Raw genomic sequence first — 23,379 nt, 5'->3', positions numbered from 1 at the left:
TTTTACCAGATATCAAGAATTATTATGAAGCTACAGCAATTAAGACATTGTGGCACTACTGCAGTAATAGACAAATTAACCAGAAGAGAATACAAAGCTCTGAAACAGACTGTTGTTTCAGGTGATTGCTTGGGGGTAGCAAAAGCACAAGTAATTTTTATTGTTTTACTTCTTATATTTTTCCAACATAACATATCGCAATTCAGATATGTTAATGACAGAAAAAACTTCTTTTGAAAAGAGGCAAAACAAACTGTTGACAGAGGTAAGAAAGTAACAACATATGTGATTATCATTCCAGAATTTTAAAAGTGATTTCAGATACATTAGTTAGCTAGATCTTTAAAACATGTCATCAAGGTGGATAAAGTGGTTATTTTGTCAATTTCACAAATGAGGAAACTAACGCTGAGGTCATGTGGCTTACCCAAGGTTACACAGCGTTGAGACTAAGAACCATAATACTCATTTCTAATTCTATGTGCTTTTTTCCACCAGTAGTTCTCAAAGCATGGTCTCTGAACCAATAGCAGCACCACCTAGGAAACTATTAGAAATGCAAACTCTCAGGTCTCATCCCAGACCCACTGAATCAGAAAACTTGGAGAGGATGGTGGGCAGCTACCTTTTTAATAAGCCCTCCAGGATTCAGATACACAATAAATCTGAGAGCCACTGCTTATATCATGCTGCCTCACGGATACTTTGTGAAATAATCAAAACACTACTGGAAAAAAGGGAGTGGTGGTGTTATTCATAACACTGTCGATTTCATTTTCACATTTTCAGGTTCTTCCTTATTTGTAACTCAAATAAGGGTTCACGATAATCTTAATGTTTGATTCCTGACCATGTAATTAAACAACCACTTTCTTCTGGATTACCACCAGCAATCCTAGAGGACAGACTGATCTTCAGTAACGTCACAGGAAATGAAGTAACAAGAACACTGGAACATCACTAGTTAAAAATGCTCAGAGAAGGAAGAGTCTAACTTAGATGTGTTGTGTGCGTGGGCAGGGAGTGAGAGAAGGAATCAGAAACATCAGTTTTTATTAACTCAAACCGTTACTTCTAGATAATATTCTCATGACCTTGGTAACCATGAAAACCAATATGACTGCCCGATCTCCTGTTGAAATCCAGTCCATAACTACTTACAGAGCACACACGATAAATAAGGCATTGTATAGATGCTACACGAAACACAAAGCTAAGAAAGATACAGTCTCTGCCCCAAGAAACTTTTGACATACCAGAGGATGTCAACATTTCATCTAGAATAAAGCAAAGCAAAGCAAAGCAAAGAGAGGGAGTGCCACAAGATAAATTTTAAAATTTGTCATGGAAATTCAAAGAAAGGTGACGTCTCATTTTGGAGGGAGTAGACAGGAAAATGTTAGTCTCGGGAGATAGAACTTCAATACAGAAAAGTGGAGGAAGGGGGCATATCAGTCTCTAATTACAGAGAAAATGAGCAGCAAGTAGGAGGGGAGGGTGTGTGCAGAGGGACATCAGACTGTGATCGCAGGCAATAGTGGAAAGAACACTGATTGGGTTACACTGTCCTACCAGGGACAAACTATGTCACTTTGGGCAAGAAAGTTCATTTCTAAATCATAACTACTCATTTACGATAGGAATAATAATTATTATCTTATTTATCTCACAGTTATTTATCTGAAAAAAAGACCAGAGAGGGAAAGGCCACAATTAAAAAAAACACAGGACATGTTTAAAGTTCAATAATTATTCTCTATTAGGTAAGTTAAAGTTGTGTAATATTGAAAATATTTCAATTCAAAATGTTTCCATTTCAAAAATTACTTTCAGTTTCTATTATTAGTAAATGAAGCATATATAACATGGATAACTAAACTGTGGGCAGAAAAATCAAATTATAAAAAAACTTTTAAACAGATTGTATATGAAAGTATCATTCTTTGGGAAGGCTTATGTACCTAGCAAAAGTATACTGGCAGTTTCTTCCAAAACAAAAAATACATTTATCAAACAATTCAACAATCGTACTCTTGGGGATTTATCCCAGAGAAATAAAAACTTATGTTTATGCAAAAAACTGTATACGAAAGTTCACAGCAGCTTTAGTTTTAACAGCTAAAAACTGGAAACAACTCAAAGGTCCTGAAATGCATTTACAGTTAAATTATGATACATCGATATCACAGAACACTACTCAGCAATAAAAAGGAACCAAAAGGCAATTTGAAAAGGTTACAAACTATAACCTTTATGAAATAACAAAATTATGCACATGGAGAACAGATTAGTGGTTGCCAGAAGTTAGGAAGGAGTTGGTGTGGCTATAATGGGCAGCACCAGTGAGCACTGTGGTGATGGAACAGTTCTGTATCTTGACTGTGGTGGTGGTTACATGAAGCTACAGTTACATAACTACACACACAAATGAGTACAGGTATAACTGGTAAAATCTAAATAAGGTCTTGTGTCAGTTTTCTAGTTTTGATATTGTATTATACTTATTTAAGCAATCAACATTGGGGAAGATAGGATGAAGTGTGCATGGGACCTTCCCCATACATTTCTTTACAATTTCTTGTGAATCTATCATTATATCAAAATAAAATGTTTTTTTTTTAAAAGGTATACTGCCAGTTTTTCAAAATGGATGATACCTATTCTTCTAACAGTACTATCAAAGTGGTATTCTTACCCATTGCTGATAGCATACTAAACTGCTACAGTCCCCTGAGGAAAAATGATTTTACAGCATAAATCCAGGGCCATAAAAGTTTTGTGCCTTTTGACCTAGCCATCTAACTTCTGGGAATCACCTAAAGAAACAATATTAAATTTGGGAAAACATATACATGTATTTATTCACATACATATATAAAGATGTTACTACAGTGTAACTGAGAACGGAGTAAAACTTATGCAACCTAGATGTCTGAGAATATGGGAATCATTAAATTCTCAAAATCTAGACATGAAATACTATGCAGCCATTTGATAATACTGAAAATGGTACAACAATACAACAGAAAATGCATATCATGAGAGACTAAAGCAAAATTCAAAATTAGCTGCATATAAAATAACAGGAAATATTTCTCACAAAAATAAAAGATGATTATGGTGTTAGTGTGACAGAATTATGCATATTTTTCTCAAACTTTTCCATTAGAGTTGTCATATTAGTTTCATAGTTTAAGAAATAAGCATACTTCTACCTTATCCCAGAAATCAACCAAAGCTGTAAAGTCCCATTTCTTAGAATATGCCACATTATATTTCAGAATAGCATCCTATGGAAAAAGCATAAACAAAATGTCATGATATAGTAAAGTGAATTATTTATGAACAGCCTGTCTCCTTTATGAACTATTTCCAGTATATTTCTTAATGTTGGGCAAGCTTCTCCTACCATTAGCTACTCCACATCAGTAACTATGAACAAAAAGAGTGCATACTAATTTATTATTCACTTAAGAAAAATGAGATTAGAAAGCTCAAGTAACAGGGGGAAAAACATAATTACTCTAAAACATGCTCTCTAAACAGAGGCGGTAATCCAAGTGGACAAAAATTGGATCTTAGGGATAAAAAAAGTAAATATTACAGTGACTTTTGGTCTTCAACAGGGTCACACTACATGTACAGATACACTGCACATTAGCATTAAGATTTCATTAGGAGAATAAATTAGGAAAAAATATCTAAAAAGTCTCCCTGGGGAAGAGAGCAATAATGAAAAAAAGACTGAGAAACATTAGCTTAAAGCCAAAAATGGTCTTTTTTCCTTTACTATTAGCTATTTTTATAAGCTACATAGAAATGGTTATCTTTCCCCATTAGTCCATGTGAATTACGTATTTTTGTAAAAAGTTAGACTAGTGCGCCATCTACTGGTGTAATTTTCAACTGTCTGAACAGGCAGTACTTCCTGGTTACCAGAGTGGGGTAGGCATACGACAATCCATTAGTTATGCAAAAAGAATTATTATTTACAATTATATTTTATCTCATCCTTTAAAATTTCTATTTTGATTATCTTTTATAATATATATTAAATTACTAAAGTAATAAATACATAGAATTTATAAAAAACCATTTATAACTGTAATACACACCCCCAAATTTTTTTACTGAAGGCATATTAAGTCTGAAAGACACTGTGTTAGATTATTACTATAAACCTTCCAAATTTCCTCAGAATTGATGAAGTTTTTAAAAATTAACACTCTGCCAAAGAGCCTCCTGAAAAATACTTCATGCCACATAAATTATCACCAAGCAGCTAGGTTAAATAATGAGCCAACAAAATGTCTTTTATCTACTTGGAATAAGAAGATACCCAAGTTCCGGGGCTTCCCTGGTGGCGCAGTGGTTAAGAATCCGCCTGCCAATGCAGGGGACACGGGTTCAAGCCCTTGTCTGGGAAGATCCCACATGCCGCAGAGCAGCTAAGCCCACGCACCACAACTACTGAGCCTGCGCTTTAGAGCCTGCGAGCCACAACTACTGAGCCCACATGCCACAACTACTGAAGCCCGCACGCCTAGAGCCTGTGCTCTGCAACAAGAGAAGCCACCGCAATGAGAAGCCCGCGCACCACAAAAAAGAATAGCCCCCACTTGCCGCAACTAGAGAAAGCCCGCGCACAGCAACGAAGACCCAACGCAGCCAAAAATAAATAAATTTATAAACAAAAAATAGCAATGTCCATCAACGGGTGAATGGACAAACAATGCATATACTGGAAAAAGCTACTGATACATTCAACGACACGGATGAAACTCAAAGATCTTCACCTAAGTGCAAGAAGCCAGACACACCAGCATACATAATACATGATTCCATTCATATAAAATGTAAACCGATCTATAGTGTAAAAAAAAAAGAAAAAGAAGAAGCAGATCAATAGTTGCCTGGGGCCAGTACAGAAAGAGGAAACTGACCGCAAATGAGTAAGAAGAATCTTTGCAGGGTGACAGGAATGTTCTGTATCTTTACTGTAGTGGGGGCTTCAAGTGTATATGCAAATGTCAAACCTCATCAAATTACATTCTTTAAAAGGATGTACTTTCTTATATGCAAATTATTCCTCAAAGTTGGTAAGGAAAAACATTCTAAATAGCATTTACACTCTAATCTTTAATGGAGTTGTGTATTTAGCATTGACTCCTAACTAATATTTACTTTTACTTCAGTCTTCAAGTCTCAGAAGTAGTCCACCATGAGATCTCCTATCACCAGAAAAGCTGGATGCTACTCTATACAGTATTCTTAGCTGAGTGACTTTTTTTCAGTTCATAATTCATAATAAGCACAATGAGTTAAAGCAGAAAGAAGTTCATTCTTTGCAAATTACCAGACACATTATTCATAGAAATATTACAGTGTAGATCAACTTTTGAGGACACTGTTCCTTTTTTACATTTTTAACATCTCTAATCCCTCTTAATTCAACATCAAATGGCATAAAAACAGCAAAAATATTATTATATTCAATAAGAGGGATTTAATGTTTCCCCCTCCCTCTCGTAGTGTTCTTTCAGCAAAGGAAACAATTACCATAAACAAAAGAAAATCTCGGTGGATTACTGTTCTGTTGAATCTACCGTAAAATAAACAAGAAAGGGAAATTCAGACTAAAGCAATTACCCCTTCCTAAGGTAATCATGGCACACTAAGGAATTGCTAACAGAGGCAAGCAGCAATGTAATTTAGAACACTATGACTATTCTGCATTTGTGTTTAAAGAAAAAATATGTAAATTCTTAAATAATCCTGTTTGTAAGGCCATGAAGGCCCTAAGTCAGTGTTTTTCAAATGGAGTCTGGATAGTATTCTTGATTGGCCTGCTTGTGTTTGTGAGTATATAATTGTGGTTTTGGAATGAATACAAAGGTCAAAAAACAACACACTGTAGAAATGAAAGCTGGTACTTCAAATACATAAAAATGGTGGAGAGAGAGAGCGATCCTAAGATGCACTGCAGTATAGGAATGCCGAAGTCATAAAAACCTGGACCAAAGTGGTCACCATCATACTTATTCGCAAGCTGATGTTCTGCATACGGATCCCATCTTTGCCTCTACCAACATCCACCAACTGTTTGTGATTAGTTAAAAAAAAAAAAAAAAGTAGTAAATACAAAACAAAGAATGTTTTCTTTATACAGTATTTTTTTTTAAGTTTCTCAGCATACTATTTTAAGGCTCAGGTCAGTGTTTAAAGATCTGTGCAAAAAGGAAATGCTGATTACAAATTGTTTTGACTGTGATAATGAACACAACTCAAATCATGGGTCATAATGCTTAAAATGGAAAAAATCAAATTGATATAGCTGGATACTATAAGTGTAAAGAGTTTATATTTAGCTTTACGTTTGTACATACGTAATTAACATATTAACAATAAGTAAAGTCTGGCAGACCCTGAGAATTTCTCCCATTTAAAAGAATTACAAGATTGAGAAACACTGTCCCTAAGAAATAAAATTTTCAAAATATATTATGGTACAACTTATCACTGTTTTTCATGTTAAGGAAAAAAAGAGCTAAGGAAAAAAAAAGGAGCTACAGGAAAGGTATAGAAAGTTTAAGAATAACTTGTAAGTATGTAACAGGGAAGAGCCAAATCTGACTACATGTTGGATCTGTTTCTTTTACTTTAACCTTTGCTTTCCAGCTGCTTTGGTTCACTAAAAGGATACTGCCTATACATAATGGCTGGCTCAGGGAACCGTGCCCCTCTGTCTGAATGTTAAACCAAAGTGCCTTTGTTCAGGGAAGCATCCTGACCCTGTCCACCTGTGAATATCTGCAAGAAAGAAGAAATTAACACATCTCCTCCCCGAGGCTGGCCATTCCAGGGGATATTTGCAAAACTTATGGCCTTTTTACTTTACTTCCTCATCTCCTCCCCCTCTCTGTTCTATAGAAGAAACTGACATCCAAACCCCCAATAAGATGGTTTTTTTGGAGACATTAGTCTGCCATCTTCTTGGTCTGCCAGCTTTCCAAATAATTCCAAATAAAGTCATATTCCTTGCCTCAGCACCTCATCTCCTGATTTATTTGCCTGTCATAAGGCGAGCAGAGTGAGCTTGGACTCGTTAACAATTAATAAATGAAAACAACAGTATTAAACCTGAGAAACTGTACACAACAAATTAAGTCTCTCAAAGAAAATGAAACCCATTTTCACAGAAGTATAAAAAAATCTGTTTATAGTTATAAAAACTTTAAAAGTTTATATAAGGCTATAGTGCCAAAAATAAACATATACTCACTCATATTTTAAATATTAAAAACAACAATCTAATGGTTGCCCTTGCAGTCTTAAACGAAATATTTTTTAAATCAAAAATTGAATTATTGCCAAAATATAAGATTAATAAATTATGAAACTGCTAGAAGCTATATTAAGAGCAATAAAAAGTAGAATGCTTAATGTATACTTTAATCATTAGGAAACTCAGCTTCCCTTCGGGCAAACAATGCTGAAGTCATAATTCTTCCCTGATTTACTTTTAAAGACATTTCAGAAGAATGATAATTCCAAAACAAAAATAAAAGAGAAGCCAGGACCAAAGGAAACTGGATGGGGAATCAAGAAACAGAGGTCTTATTCCTGGTTCTCCAAATTATTCTGTGTGGCTCCAGGCAAGTCATTTACAACTCTCAATTCTTCTACTCATTTCCTAGTGATGGAGTGTAAACCAAGAATGTCTCTAAAGAGAGTTCCTCAGGAAGCAAGCACTTAGCATATAAATAATGCTGTTACCTGAGTCTATTAAAGATCAAAAAATGTCTCTGAGGGAGGACACCAGGGCCCATCTCTAAGAACTACCTGTAAGAGACAAGAATAGCAAAAGAACACACCTTCAGGTTTTGGGGTCGACTGAATTTGTTGAGAAGTGCAGTCTGAATGAGCTCCCACCGGCTCCCTGCAGTTCGCTCACCATTCTTTAAGAAAAAGAAAAACATGAGGAAACTATTCCAAGTTCTTTTACATGGTAGAATCAGAAGTCAAACAGCAAGTATTAAAATACCTTTCAGAGACTAAAAGAACATCAGTTCTGTTCAGTTTTGTTCTTACCTCATCTTCCACCGGGTACAAGTTTTGTTCTGAACAAGGCATCTTAACATGCTTGTTGTCCCACAAATCTTTAAAATGTGTTGGGAAAGGTTTAGGAACTTCTCCTGCTCGCAAAAGATCTACCTGAAATACAAGAAAACTGTAAGTGCATAAAAACTAGGCATATCTCTTGTACAAAATAATCCAAAGAAAGCAGCCAAAGCAAATGTTATAAAATACAGACCAGCTCCTAGGCAAGAAATCTCATGTCTTTTTCAGTTGTTCCCCCTCCTTACTTCCAGTTAATCAGTTTCCAAGTCACCATGTCCTGGGCATTCTATCTTCATCCCATCCAGCCCCCAACCACCACCCCCGGTCCTCATTATTCATTGCCTGAATTTCTGGCAACAGCTTTCTATCCCTCTCCCTAACTCCAACTACTCCCAGACACATTCATCCCCCATAAAACCCTTATCCCCACTTGGGAATAACAGTATGTTTCTAAAGTATCCCCAAGCTTCTAATCCTATAATGGCTCCCCTCTGCCTATACTTTGATTCTAAATGATTCCAGTTTTTAACATCCTCTCTTACTGCAAACACTATCTGGGTAAACATCTATTCTGATCTTCAAGACTCAGCTCAATCTTCATTTCCTCTAAGAAGTCTTTAAAAACTTTCTAATAGGCAGTAAGTGTATTCTCTCGTTTTATTAGATCATTATCATACTAGAGCACACTTTTTTCCCTTCCCCCACTAGACTCTAAACTTCTTGAGAATAGTAATTATATGAACTTTGTATTTTGAATATTTACAACAGAGCCTGACATGTGTGTTTCTAATACGTATAAGTGTTTACATACATACAGTTGACCCTTGAACAACACGGGTTTGAACTGCATGGGTCCACTTATACAACGATCTTTTTCAATGAATACGTACTACAGTACCACACAATCAGCAGTTGATTGAATCTGTGGATGTGGAAACTCGGATATGGAGGGCCAACTGTAAAGTTATACTTGGATTTTGGACTGCCCAGAGGGTTGGCACCCCTAACCCTCGAGTTGTTCAAGGGTCAACTGTATATGTAAATATACACACGTATGTATATGTACGTATGTGTGTATATGTATGCATATATATACACATGCTACTTATAATAAGCATTAAGTAAATGTTTGAGGAAAAAGATACTTTAAAACAAAATAGCTTTACATTTTGCCTAATCTGGACATTTCATATAAATGGAATCATACAAAATGTGACCTTTTGTGCCTGGCCTCCCACTTAGCATAATGTTTTCAAGGTTCATCCATGCTATACCATAAATCAGAATTTCACTGTAGATCATCAAATAATCACATAAATAAATATAAAATTTCAACTGTAAGATGCTATAAATGAGAGGTTCATAGTGTCATAAGAACCTTTCTAGACAATTTTAACTTATCTGGTAAGCTTAGGGAAGGCTTCGAGGAAGTAGCAATTGAGCTCAACTCCAAAGGATAAAAAGAAATAGGAAAAGGCGGAAGAAACAAGAAAAGGGAATAGCCTTGAAAAGGGAAAGCTGCTGTCAAATAGGCAGCTTCATTAAAAGTCTGCAACCCGGGCTTCCCTGGTGGCGCAGTGGTTGAGAATCTGCCTGCTAATGCAGGGGACACGCGTTCGAGCCCTGGTCTGGGAAGATTCCACATGCCGTGGAGCAACTGGGCCGGTGAGCCACAACTACTGAGCCTGCGCATCTGGAGCTTGTGCCGCAGCAAGAGAGGCCGCGATCGTGAGAGGCCCACGCACCGTGATGAAGAGCGGCCCCCGCTTGCCGCAACTAGAGAAAGCCCTCGCACAGAAACGAAGACCCAACACAGCCAAAAATAAATAAATAAATAAATAAAGACCCAATATAAGTGTAATTTCATTAAAAAAAAAAAAAAGTCTGCAACCCAAGATAAATAAATTTATAGGCCATTTATATAGATAACCATTAAAACCATGAGTGTGTATAAGACTACCCCGAGAGAGAAGGAGAAGATAAGAGGACCTATGAAAAAGCTTTGGGGAACTCCAATGACATTTAAGGGCCACATATAGAAAAAAAGCTAAAAGGAACATAAGAAGTGGCTTAAGGAGGTAGGAAGAAAATCACGATTATATGGTGTCAAGGAATCCAAAGGATGAGAATATTCCAAGGAGGAAAGAATAAAGAATGGTCAAAAGTGGCTGAGTCATCAATCATGCCAAAAGTATTTTCACCTCCATATGAGGATCCCAAAAGTGATTCTGTAAAGATGTTCCATGTAATCTGAGGTGACAAAAACAGGTACCAGTAGAGGTTCACACACAGGGGAACATATATATAAGAATATGCTTTGGATGTCTGTCTGTCTAAATGTGTGTGTGCATGTGTGTAGTGCATGCACCTACATGTGTTTGCCTTATGTGTGTACATGTTGGTGTGTGAATGTGTGTGCATGCGTGCATTTACAGATAATCAAGCACTGACTATTATGTCCATGCAATTTCAGATTGCCTTACATGTCTAACGCTAAATATCAGCTTTACTTTATTACTTCAACTTCTGTAACTATTAATATCTGGCATCTTAGAAATGTAACTAAGGACTGTCTATCTAATAACTATTAATTATACATATATCATATTACCATATTCAGGAAAAAGAATCTAGAAGAAAATACACCGAATTGTTAAACTCTGGGAATAAGACTGAGAGACACTTGGGTTTTCTGAGGTATTCACTTTCACATAACAGTTGCTTTTTTCTTTTTTTCCATTGAGCCTATATTACTTTTTTTTTTTTTTTTAAAACATCTTTATTGAAGTATAATTGCTTTACAATGGTGTGCTAGCTTCTGCTTTACAACAAAGTGAATCAGTTACACATATACATATGTTGCCATATCTCTTCCCTCTTGCATCTCCCTCCCTCCCACCCTCCCTATCCCACCCCTCTAGGTGGTCACAAAGCACCGAGCTGATCTCCCTGTGCTATGCGGCTGCTTCCCACTAGTTATCTATTTTACATTTGGTAGTGTATATATGTCCATGCCACTCTCTCACCCTGTCACATCTCACCCCTCCCCCTCCCCATATCCTCAAGTCCATTCTCTAGTAGGTCTGTGTCTTTATTCCCACCTATATTACTTTTGTAATAAAATAAAACTTTTATAAATTCATTGGATATCTAACAATAAATAAACAGTAGTTACAGAGATTAAGTAATGATGGTAAAAGATGCTTCAGGTTTTCTTTGTGGGTAGTGGGAAAGAGGAAGCAGGAAAAGTCAAAATATCACTTACTTCCCCCGATCAACCTTTTCTCCAAATCTTCACCATTAACATCTTGTCAATCATCCAAGTCTTTCCTTAATTTTACACACATTAGCAATGCCTCCTTTTCCCTTATCACCCATACTTAAGAATTCACCATGTCCTATCAATATTACCTCAAAACAATGCAACCGTTTATTCTTTTTTATTCCCACGGTTATTACCCTGTCTCAGTTATTTCCAAACTTTTTTAAATAGCAGAACTCTTTTTTTCCCTAAGAAATCTGATACAAAATCATTATATTTAAACATAAGCTATTTAAATAAATATAATTTTTACAGTAACTTTACATACTCTAACATCAATAGCAATGAGGCTACTTTAAGGACTATAAAATCTGAAATCAGGAGTTAGAGATGACAGCTAAAGCTTATATCAACCTACTATTTATATCTCTTATCCAGTATTAAGAAAATCCTATTCACACACCAAAATAGTTGCAAATGGTAACCTTTTTTAACTGTTATTTTGATGCTTAAGGAAATTCTTCAGTCAAACAGCAGTGGCAAGACAACCTTGATTCTATGAGCTGCATAAAAATGAGTTCTCTTGGTAAAATCTGCTGGTTAAAATATGGTATTAAGCATTTTAAAATTTGAGTGCATTTGTTAGTTCTTTTACTACAGGTTTTCCATAGCTAAAAATATAATTTAGAAAAGAAACGTGAGTCAATTTCAAAAGAACCCCTGAACCACTTCCATGCAGCACAATTTGATAATTATTGTTTCTTTACTTTTCATCTCTTATCTGAGCTCTTACATTACCTTCCCCTGTTTCCAATGTATCCTCACTTCAGTTTTCCTTACCTATACCTGTCTGATCAATCTTGCTATACATACAGTACAACTACTGTCTACACAGACATTTTAATGAGTTCCAATTCTTATAGACTCAAGTCCAGTTCCTGGCACCTGAAGCCCTCTACAATATGGACCCAATCCACCTTTCAAGTCTTCTCTTCCACCATTTCCCATCCAAATTCTCAGTTCTAGCAAATCAATTGTTTTTCATTTCTAAAACAAATAGTTTTTAACTACACAGCCTTTTCCTATACAGGTTATGTATCTGTCTGGAATTCCCTTGCCTTACTAAATTAACTCCACCTCAGAAATTTCTGCTCATCTTTAGGAGCTCAGTCAAACCCCACCACCCTGCTCAATGTTGCTGCTACCTATGTTAATAAATTCTACACTTCAAAATATTTAATCACATGTAGACTAAGTTGTACAAGAAAAGGGATTTTTTTTAAGTAGCCCCTGTGAAATCTCATACAGAGTCTGACTAATAAATGAGATGAATATTTAATCCTCTATGGGTTTTTTTTATTTTTTGTTTTGGCCATGCCACACGGCTTGTAGGATCTTAGTTCCCTGACCAGGGATCAAACCCAGGCCCACAGCAGTGAAAGCGCTGAGTCCTAACCATCCTAACCACTGGACCACCAGAGAATTCCCAAGACATGAATATTTAAAACTATTCTATGAGTAGTAGAAATCTTCTAAAATTGGATTATGGTGATGGTTGCCTAAGTCAGTAAATTAACTAAATATGGGCTTCCCTGGTGGCACAGTGGTTAAGAATCCACCTGTCAATGCAGGAGGGACAGGGGTTCGAGCCCTGGTCTGGGAAGATCCCACATGCCACGGAGCAACTAAACCCATGCGCCAAAACTACTGAGCCTGTGCTCTAGAGCCCGTGAGCCACAACTACTGAGCCCCTGTGCCACAACTACTAGAGCCTGCGCACCTAGAGCCCGTGTTCCACAACAAGAGAAGCCACCACAATGAGAAGCCTGAGCACCGCAACAAAGAGTAGTTCCCACTCGCTGCAACTAGAGAAAGCCCATGCGAAGCAACAAAGACCCAACGCAGCCAAAAATAAATAAATAAAAATTTTTAAAAAATTAACTAAATATCACTGAATTGAGTACTTAAAATGTGTTAATTTTATATACCTCAATAAAGTTGTTGTTGTTGTTGTTTTTTAAAAAAAAGAACCCATGGACAGTGTGAAAGAGGTTACCAGGGGTTAGTTAGGAATGGGAAGTTATTGTTTAGTAGGTAGAGTTTCTGTGTGGGAAGATGAAAAATTTCTGGAAATGAATAGTGGTAATGGTTGCACAACATTGTGAATGGACTGAATGCCACTGAAATGTACACTTAAAAATGGTTAAGATGGTATACGTATAACCACAATTTTTTAAAATAAGGTTTGTTTTAAAAATGTTGAGTTTGAGATACCTGTGGGACAGTGATGGAGATGTCTAGAAGAATCTAAAGCTCAGAAAAGAGGGTAAAACTGAAGAATGATTTGAGGATACTGAACCACATACAACTTTGAATTTTAGTACCTAACATGTAGTGGGTACTCAATAAATATTGTCAATTGAATTTTTTTTTAAATCCAATAAATTTTCTTAAAAATATAGAAAAATTCAATTTCCTCACCAGCTAACAATGATTCATCTTATGGATTTATTAAGTACCGTGTTAAGTAAGCTATCATTATATTTCTCCATCCTGTAGAATTCTCAGTACTTTATATATGCAGAAAAGAGAAGCACTTTCTATGCTTTGGTCTGTTTTTCACATTTATAAGTATCAGAATAAATTAAGACTTAGCATCTTCTCTCTTTATAGGTAAGAGGTAACACCTACCCGAATAGTCACTGTGTGATTGGCAGATGGTCTCAACGGAGGCAGCCGGATCCCACACCTTGGCATTCTTCTCATCTCCTCAATAGGAGTTCCAAGCCATTTCTTATCTGGAGAAAGGTGAGGTGGAATGTATTTAGGGATCTTCCTTTCTGTTCTCTGATGTTTGATTTCACATTGTTCTTTTCTAAGATCAAAACAAATGTATTCAGTCACAAACCACTTACCGTTTAAATTTACTTAGATACACAAGTGAAAAAACTTACCCAGAACGTTATTGTTTAAAATGTGCCAAACTTGCTCTCTCTCCTTGGTATTTAGAAAAAAACAAAACAAAACAACAAAAAAACCTTATAAGGTTTACAGTAAAACCCAAGAGCTTATTTTCAATAGTCTGTGGAAGGAATTTCCAAACACACGTAAACCACCTTCTGAAAAAAGGGACCATGTAAAAATATGTACACTGCCAAATGAGTCATGATTCACAGTATCAGCTACTTCTCAGGACTCTAGACACTAATTTTCAATGAAGTGAACTTACTATGGCATGCTTGCCATAAAAGATCACAAAAATTACGGCGTAGGCTTTACGATATCATATGGGATAACTGCATAAATAAAATTTTTACATTTACATTTTTTTTGTAATCAGACTGGGATTTAAATCCCAGCTTTACCACCCACAAGTTACATAATTTCAGTGAATTCTCTAACCCAAATCTCAATTTTCTCATTTGTGAAGTGAGTACAATAACACCTGCGTGCCTGTTAAAGCATTAGAGAAGGTGCATATACAATGGCCTAAGAATACAGCAGTTACTATCATATTTATGTTCTATTAATTCCCATAAATCTCCGAAGGAAGTTCATGAAACTAAAGTCTGATTATTTATTTACTTCCTGTTTGCTGTTTCTGGGATTTTTAGAATTTAACATTTTGAACCTAGGTTTAAGTTTAGCATAAATAGTTAACAAGAAAGACAACTATTTCTTTGCTTCAGTGTAAACCATAACTTTGTTAAACCCCCCCTTACAAAATTATAAAACATGTTACACTACTGAAGATACTCTTGATGGCAAAAATTACCTTTTGTCCTCTGCTTTCGGCATTCTCATGAAATGATCCGTGATTTTAGAATCCTTTTTCCCATGTTGCTTAGAATTTCTGCACTCTACATTCAGGCTAGAAGTACTTCCAGGTAGTTTGACATTTAAATCATTCATTCCAGCGCGACTCTCTCCTTCAAATTGGAAATGTAATCGAATCTCACCTCCCTTAGCAGAGGACCGTTTCCTCAATTCAGTGTCAGCTTCTCTTACTTGGAACCTTGAAGGTTTATTTGCTGTTTGGGTGGAACTATCTTCCTGTTCATCAAAACCTGGACTTGTCTCTTCATCTGCTTCTGAGTCCTGACAACTATTTTTGGAATTATCTACATCCATTGGTGACTCGGGTTCACTTTCTTTCTCAAATGCAGGAGAATTTCCTAGGCTACTTTCTTGTCTACTCAATTTGTTGGCATTTTTCAGTCCAGTACCAACATCCTCAGAGCCGATATCTGACAAGGGGCTCTCTGGCACCACGTCTGTCTCTTCCTGCTGACACGCTGCACAGTCTTCGGCGGGATGGCAAGCTTTGCTGCACTTCTGGTGGCTTCTGGCTTCTACACCCTGTTCATCTTCTGTTGTCTGTTTTGCATTTGCAAGCTTTATAGGTGTCAAAAATTGTTGATTATCTCTACTCTCCTCACTATTTGTGTCACTGTGATCATCATTTTGGGGTGACTGATCAATGTTAGCATTACTGAACTGCTCTGGTACCAGAGTTACTATTGGAGGTTCACTTTCCAAAAGCCGCTCTGAATGTTTCCCTTCCTTTTGCCACTTACAGATAGCTGCAGTCTGATGCTGGTTCAAATATTGTGTACTTTTTTCAACTGGTGATTTATCAAAACCTAGCTGAGAAACATTTTCTAATTTTTCCATGTTATGTTGATAAAAGTTATCTTTCTGTACAGAACTCATCATGGATTCTTCTCTTGTGTTGTTGTTTTCTTTACTATGCAAACTACAAAAGAATAGAAAGAATGATACAACAGAACTTATGATACAACAGAAAGAAGTTATGACGCAAAAAAATCACTTACCTGAACACACTCCTACAATGTCACAGCATTAATTAAACTACTTGTGATTACCTGAGCATACAGCATGCTCTTTCATGGGTCCATGTCTTTGCACATATGCCTATAATGCCCTTTCCCCAACTGTGTGCCTGGCAAACACCTGCCACAGTGCAATGTTAAACTTCACTCACCTCCTGTGCAGTCTTTCCTGTAAAGGTAAAGCTGATTGTCTGTTTTATATGTTAACCACCACTGTACCTTGTTTAAACCTTTACTGTTGCATTGATCACACCATGTAATCATCATCTGTTTTGGTGTCTGTCAGCATCACTACACTATAAGTATCTTAAAGACAGAGACTATTCCTCTTTCATCTCTGTATCTCAAGTATATTAGACCGCCCCTGGCACATAGGAGACTCTAAAAAATTATTATTTATTAACTGAAATGTAGATAAAGAAAAACGGGAAAGCAAAAAGAAGAGAAAACAGCATGAAGCACAATAAAACATCCATATATCATGTTATTCATTTCTCTATATAGGCATGGCTCTTTACCTTTCTGATTCAGCTGTCTTGAGTCCTTTCGTGTCCATCCAACTGGTAATAGTCTTCTGTTTGAAAACTGTAAAAAAAAAAAAAAAAAAAATTAATGTATGTGCATGCATACCTTCAAAGAGAAAATACCTATAGCAGCATATATGCATGTAAGGCATTATGACAGGTTCTGTGGATTAAACAACGATTAATCACTCCTTCCCCACTCAGGCAATGGGAGATAATACATTTGGCATAGGAGAGAAAGTGACCAGACCCTAAAAGAATTGGTATGGCCTAATGGATGAGAATACATGCTCTGAAATCAGATTACCTAGATCCAAATCCTGGCTCCCCTACTGGATTCCTGTATGACTTTGTGAAGAGCCATTTCTCTGTGTCTCTGATTCCTTATTAGTAAACATGCAAATTAATAGTATCTCTCCTGGGGTTATTGTGAGGTTTAAATTAAATAATAACCATTGCAAAGTGCTTAGGGCACTATCTGATATATGTTCAGTAAATATTAGTTCTTAATTATCATTAGTATCAAAAGAGATGCTGAGGGAGTTCCCTGGTGGTCTAGTGATTAGGATTTGGTGTTTTCACTGCCATGGCCCAGGTTTAATCCCTGGTCAGGGAACTGAGACCCTGCAAGCTGTGCAGCACGGCCAAAATAATAATAATAATAAATTTAAAAAATAAAATAAATAAAAAAGATCCTGATAAGAAATTAAGATATTTCTGAGGAAAAGACTACTTTAGGGAACTGAAGTAAATGGGATCATCTGATAAGTAGTGCTTGAATTGTGTCTTGAAGAATAAACATGTCATCACATAAAGGGAAAATCAGAAGCAACGGAACCAATGGCAGAAAAATATAAAGAAAGCAACAGAAAACATGGTTGAAAAGTCAGCTAGGACCATATCATAGAGATCCCCGAATAACCCACAAAGAGAGGTACAAAAAAGTGTCAAAAGTCACACTCAGAGTTATAATGCCAGAGTTCAAATCTAGGAGGCTCCAAGTCAGGCAGGATACATAGCCTGGAGAGCAGATGTGAAGGGGCAAGAAGGAACAGCCTGTCAGTAGAAGCCAGTGAGGAAGGTATTGGTCTAGGTCAGTGGTTCCCAAACCATCTGAATCATCAGGAGGCTGACAACAAATGGATCCAAGGGCCACACCTAGACCTTCTGAATCAAAATCTATATGTGATGATGGAGGTATAAGGGAAGCTGGAATCTGTATTTTTTTTTTTCAAAAAATGATTTTGATGATCAGCAAGGTTGAAGAACTACTGGTCAAGATCTAAAAATAGTCCTTGTAAGGACAGAGAATAAAAAGTTGAGAAGTGAGAGTCATTACAGACTTCACAATGATAGGAGAAGTTAAAGATGACACTAAGCTTTAATGCTTGAGACTTGAAAGATGATGACAACATTAAATAGAAATGTAGAATATAAAAGAACTGGATTTAGGGGGAAAATATGATTGGGTCAATACTGAACACACTAAATTTGACATGCCAAAAAGATAACTAGACAGAAATGACCAGCAGACAGTAGCAAAAGTAGAATTGATGGTTCAGTGAGGGACATGTAACATAAATAAATTCAAGCCACAATTTATATAAACATTAGAAATTTAAGCATGCTTTCAAAATTTAACGTACTGCATATGGATTACATGTATATAACATTTTAGTATAAGAAAATCTTGAACATTCTCAACTACTGTCTAAATTGCAATGTAAGAATCTAGGTACCTTAGGTCATAAACTCTTCTTATTTACCTATGTCCCCTCAAACACCATAACATGAGATGCCATCCCAAATATATGAAAATCAACAATTTATTTACCACTGCATTTGAGTGCCATATAATTTATACTTTCCACAAAATCTTTTATTAGCATTTTAAAAATCATTTCTTTCACAAAAAATTATATATACATTTGATATTTCTTGTTAAACACCACTACTTTCGTGACTTTATTAAGTTACTACTTCTACAGCAAATCAGGCTTCAGAGAAAAAATTAGTTTCGGTCACAAGGGAGTAAGAGGATGATCCACTTGGTTCTGAGACTTTTTCTACAGTTCCATCTTCTCTATTTAATTTCCTTATATCAAACACAGCAAGTATAGAAAATCCTCAAAGTACAAATCAGCAATGAGCCAAAAAATTCATTTTTTGGGTCAGTGTAGAATTTAAAATACCTTTTTCCATAAATGTAAAGATTCAATGGTATGCAATGGCTAGGTTCCTATAACACACATGAGGCATGGCACTATGATGACAAGTCTATAGAACCTAAAAAGTGCATGCAACATCATTTCCTAAAAAACTAGGAAGAGTGTTCCAGTGTAGTTGAAGGAGAGGTCTCCCTCCTGCAGCTCTGACGCTGAGAATGTGTTCTCTCTCTAGCTTCAGGCTTCCTATTATAATTCCTGAAGCCTGAGAACAGGGTGAAGGAGGAGAAGCAAGAAGTGAGGAACTGACATTTCCTGCTAATAAAATGGTCCTCAGTCCTTCTGATGGCCCCAGAGAAAGGACAGCCTACTTCTCTTTCCAATACCACTACTTCTGGCTTCAAAAGGTTTCTTTCACAACACATCACAGGACTGTATCAGTTGTACCCCTCTTATTCCTGAAGTAAGCATAAAATGATGTGTCCTGGGTTCTGGGGAATTTCTTTTAACTAGAAGTAATCACAGCAAACAAAAAGGGAGGCAATAGAAGGTGATGAAATATCAATAGATACGAGATCTGGAGTCAAACAAAATCCTGGGCTGAGCTCTTTGCTCAGTCACTTACTAGTATGTACTTCATTTCTTTAAGCCTTTATTTCTTCACCTGCAAAATGGGGTTAACAATACCTATTTCCAAGGCTTATGTGGATCAATGAGAGAAAATATTGTGCCCAGTCTCACAAAGCAGAAACTCAACAAATGTATTCTCTACCAACATTTCCACCCAATCTCTTTTTTCACTGAGATCAGTCGTTCTCCAACTTTACTCTGACTTCACACCATTTACATAATCTCATAAGTAACCTCACTCAGTAACCAGCAAATTTCAATGAGCAAATCATTCAATTAGGTGCTAGAGATACCGGCAAAAGGCACAAAATGCAGTAAAATTCACCTGCATTTAAAGGAACACCCTCACCTTCACAAAAAGCCTCTTTCCTCCAGCAGCAGCAAGATAAGGCATGGGAAGGAAGGGTGTGGTGAGACCTAAGAGCGATGGACAGTGGGAGAGTTTTGAGGTGAGGAAAGAGGTTTGAAGGTGCTTTTGACAGCACCGAAGCTGAAAGAATGATAAGGGGGATGGGGGACAAGGCAGCTCCAGTCTCCCACCCACCCACCACTGACCTACACTCGGATCATCCCTGGAGCGAGGAGAGAAAATCTAGGTAGTTATAACAGGCAGAAAAGGGGAGCTCCTACAGCAACACAACTGGATAAACCATTCCCCATCAGAGGGTGAATAGCATGCTGAGTTCTGCCTATATGCAGATTTGCAGATTTCAATCAGTATAAGAAATATGCCCAGGAAGATAAATAACACAAAATTTAAAGATACTGAATAAATATCCATTTCCCTATCTCACTTCTCCTAGGATAACTATATATAAACATTTTAAATACCAAGTTCCTAAAAGAATTCCAAAATCTCAAACAATAGATTTTGATATAAATTTAGATTTTGAACATTTTGTTAATTGGTGTCCTGTGCCAGGTATACAGAAAACATTTACACACATGCACAAGTACAGCCCAAGTATTAATTCACTCCCTCTTCTGAAAATCAGAAGATCCAATTAGTGAGGACTGACAGACCCCCCCCCCCCCAACTCACTCCTTCTCCTTTACATGCAAATAAAGTTAATAGGACCACAAATTAGCCTGTTACAGAAGTCAGATACAGTACTTGGAGGTCACCCTTAGTTCCCCTCCCCTCCACTCTCCTTCAACAAGTTCTCTGAAATCTACATCCTAAATCTTAAACCCATCCCTTCCTCCCCATCTTCAAAATAGCACCAATATTAAAAGAACAGTTACATCACTCACTGGGCAACTGCATTTGTTTCCTGCAACTGGTCTCCTTGTCTACAGTCTTGACTTTCTCTAACCCAGCATTTCACAAACTACAAATGACCAACATTTTTTAATGAAATAATACAGACAACATGATAGTGCAGCATACATAGTAAAGTATTATTTCATGAAACATTTGTTATAAATATGACCTATTTACCAGGACATGTATATATATATATATATATATATATATATATATATATTGCTTACTCTGTGTACAAGGTGAAATTTATACTGTGGGTTGCAGTCAGAAAGGTCCAAAGATCACTGCCTAAGCCATCTTTTCTAAAATATTAACCAAATGATATCCCTTTTCTTACAAGCTTTTTAGTGGCTCCCCATTAACCACAGATCAAGTCCAAACTCCTTGAAATGGCACTTGAGTTTGTCCATAAATAAGCTCTCGCTCCCCTTCCCAGCCTCAGCTGAGTCTTGTCATTCTGGTCTCCTGTCAAGCCACCTTTTGTACATGCCGTTCCCTCTGCCTATATAATTTTTTCTTTCCCTGGTTTATACAGCAAATCCTGCTCATCCTTCAATACTAAGTGCAGGTCTGCTCCTCATTGCCTCTAAGTCCTGAGAGAACTAAGTGTACACCATTCATCAGAGGACTTCCTAAACCTGTGCCCATTCTCTTATACTGCTGACCAACACATACTTTTTGAAATGCCCCCGTCCTTGCATGACACAACAAAAGCAGGCTTTCCTCCTACTTCTCTGGCTGCTTCTCTTCAGTCTACTCTTACATAGTGGTGTCTGTCCTAGGTCGCCTTTATTTTCACTACATGCTTTATACTATCTAATCTACTACCATCGTATCAATTATGGTGTATGTGACAATTAACTCCCAAACCTGTATTTCCAGCACAGATATATTTCTTATGAGGTACAAACCCACATAACCCATTCCCTCCTAAATCCATCCACTTTTTCCCTTTCCTACCTACTGCCTGCAACCAACTATTAACTATCATTATCTCCCATCTAGACTAACTCCTTAACTATCTTGGGCCTGCACTTCTGCTCCCTTTCAATCCATTCTTCATTTTCCACACACCAGCCACAAGGACCTTTAAAACATATATTTTTAAATAAATATACATATATTTAAAAAATATATATCCAGTCAAGTCACTCCCCTACTGAAATCCTTTAATAGTTTCACATTGCCCTTAGAAATAAAGTTCAAAACCCTTAGCATTGCCCAGTATGATCTGATCTTTGCCTACCTCTCTGCAACCTCATCTCTCACTACTCTCCCCTGCTGACAATATGAATCAGCTGCACTTTGGGATCACTTCATTAACTTCTCTTCATCTAGCTAACTCATCACTCTTCAGTTCTCGGAATAAGGCTCTTATCTTCTGGCTGGGAGATTACCTTTGAGCCCACAAACTGGATTAGGTACACTTGACTTCTACCATAACGCTCTGTTCCTTCATGAATTGGAACATCCATTACCCTTTATTATGTTAACTTCCCTAATTGTCTGTCTCTCCTGATAGATTTTAGGGTATGAAGACAGAAACAAAGTTACTTTTGTTCAACACTGTACACCAGAAACAAGCATAATGCAAGCTAAGAATAATAGCTCTGCACCCAGGGACTTAGAATGTAAATTGAGATAAGCTGTGATTTTCTTTGCAGCTTTCTTTCCATCTAGAGGCTGAAGCGTCACATAATTAAACCTCCTTAACGACTAAGGCAATTTCTCACTCAAACCCGAAGAAAGCAAACAAGTGGAGTATCCTACCACTTCCCTCCCTGTGAGTGACTGCTCATCAGGGTTTCTCACACCACCAATCGCCACGGGAAAAATCCGGCCCCATTCTCCCAGTAGTAGCCTTGGTGGCTCAGCAAGGGGACCTCAGAGTTCAGAGTGGTGCACACAAGACCAGAAAAGGGGAGGGGGGAGCGGTGCTGGAGTCCCTGGCTCCTCAGAGACCAAGAAGAGGTTTGGGCCGAGGCGAAGGACAAAGAGCTTTATTTCCCCACGTACCAAGCGAGGTGGTGCTGCCTCTGTGCTGTCCCGCCCGCCCCGGGACGCAGCCTGACGAGGACGGCGGGACCCTGAACTGCACCGGAGCGTCCTTGGGATCGAGGACGCGCCTCCGCCTGCCGGGGAAGCTCCGGGCGTCCGAGGCGGCCGGCGGAGAAGTTGCAGCGGCGCCCCAGCGGGGTCGCTTGGTGCAGGGCTCACAGCCGGGGCCCGCACTCATGCTGGGACCCGCAGCGCACAGTCCCCGGGCTAGCCCGGGCGGAGAGCCTCATTCACTAACCCTGGGAGGGACGGACTGCGCCTCCTTCTCGGCGCCTCCCGACACCATGCCCTCTCTGCCGCTGCCTGCTTCTGCAGCTGCTGCTCTGCCGGCCTCCCGAGCCAGACCCTATCCAGTCGCCTGCCTTCCCTCTTCCACAGGAACCCCACCTTCCTTAAGATGCGCCGCTTTGATTCTGCCTTCCTTCACTTTCCCACCACCGGAAAGCTGCCGTCAGGCGCTTCCGGCTTCCGGGACGTACGCTGTCGCAAAGCGGAAGTG

General features: G+C 37.7%; 1 protein-coding gene across 6 annotated transcripts in view; it reads right to left on the bottom strand.

Moving 5' to 3' along the window:
• PARG (poly(ADP-ribose) glycohydrolase) overlaps nucleotides 1–23,315 on the bottom strand; it is a 110,264-nt gene extending 86,949 nt beyond the window's left edge. For 2 of the 6 annotated variants that reach the window (XM_061196125.1, XM_061196170.1), the window contains exons 1-7: nucleotides 22,839–23,307; nucleotides 16,755–16,821; nucleotides 15,159–16,139; nucleotides 14,075–14,258; nucleotides 8,092–8,214; nucleotides 7,875–7,958; nucleotides 3,210–3,290 (exon numbers count right to left, since the gene is read on the bottom strand). In XM_061196125.1, the coding sequence (XP_061052108.1) occupies nucleotides 3,210–3,290; nucleotides 7,875–7,958; nucleotides 8,092–8,214; nucleotides 14,075–14,258; nucleotides 15,159–16,139; nucleotides 16,755–16,821; nucleotides 22,839–23,058 (1,740 nt within the window). In that variant the 5' untranslated portion in view covers nucleotides 23,059–23,307. Of the gene's footprint in view, nucleotides 1–3,209; nucleotides 3,291–7,874; nucleotides 7,959–8,091; nucleotides 8,215–14,074; nucleotides 14,259–15,158; nucleotides 16,140–16,754; nucleotides 16,822–22,838 lie in introns of all 6 variants that reach the window. The other 4 variants (XM_061196151.1, XM_061196133.1, XM_061196161.1 and 1 more) reach the window with 4 other exon arrangements.
• Nucleotides 23,316–23,379: the final 64 nt, after the last annotated feature.

This window comes from Eubalaena glacialis, chromosome 1 (genome assembly GCF_028564815.1).
Source record: "Eubalaena glacialis isolate mEubGla1 chromosome 1, mEubGla1.1.hap2.+ XY, whole genome shotgun sequence".
Taxonomy (NCBI): domain Eukaryota; kingdom Metazoa; phylum Chordata; class Mammalia; order Artiodactyla; family Balaenidae; genus Eubalaena; species Eubalaena glacialis.
The sequence above is the reverse complement of the archived record's forward strand: the minus strand, read 5'-3'. Positions and strand labels throughout refer to the sequence as shown.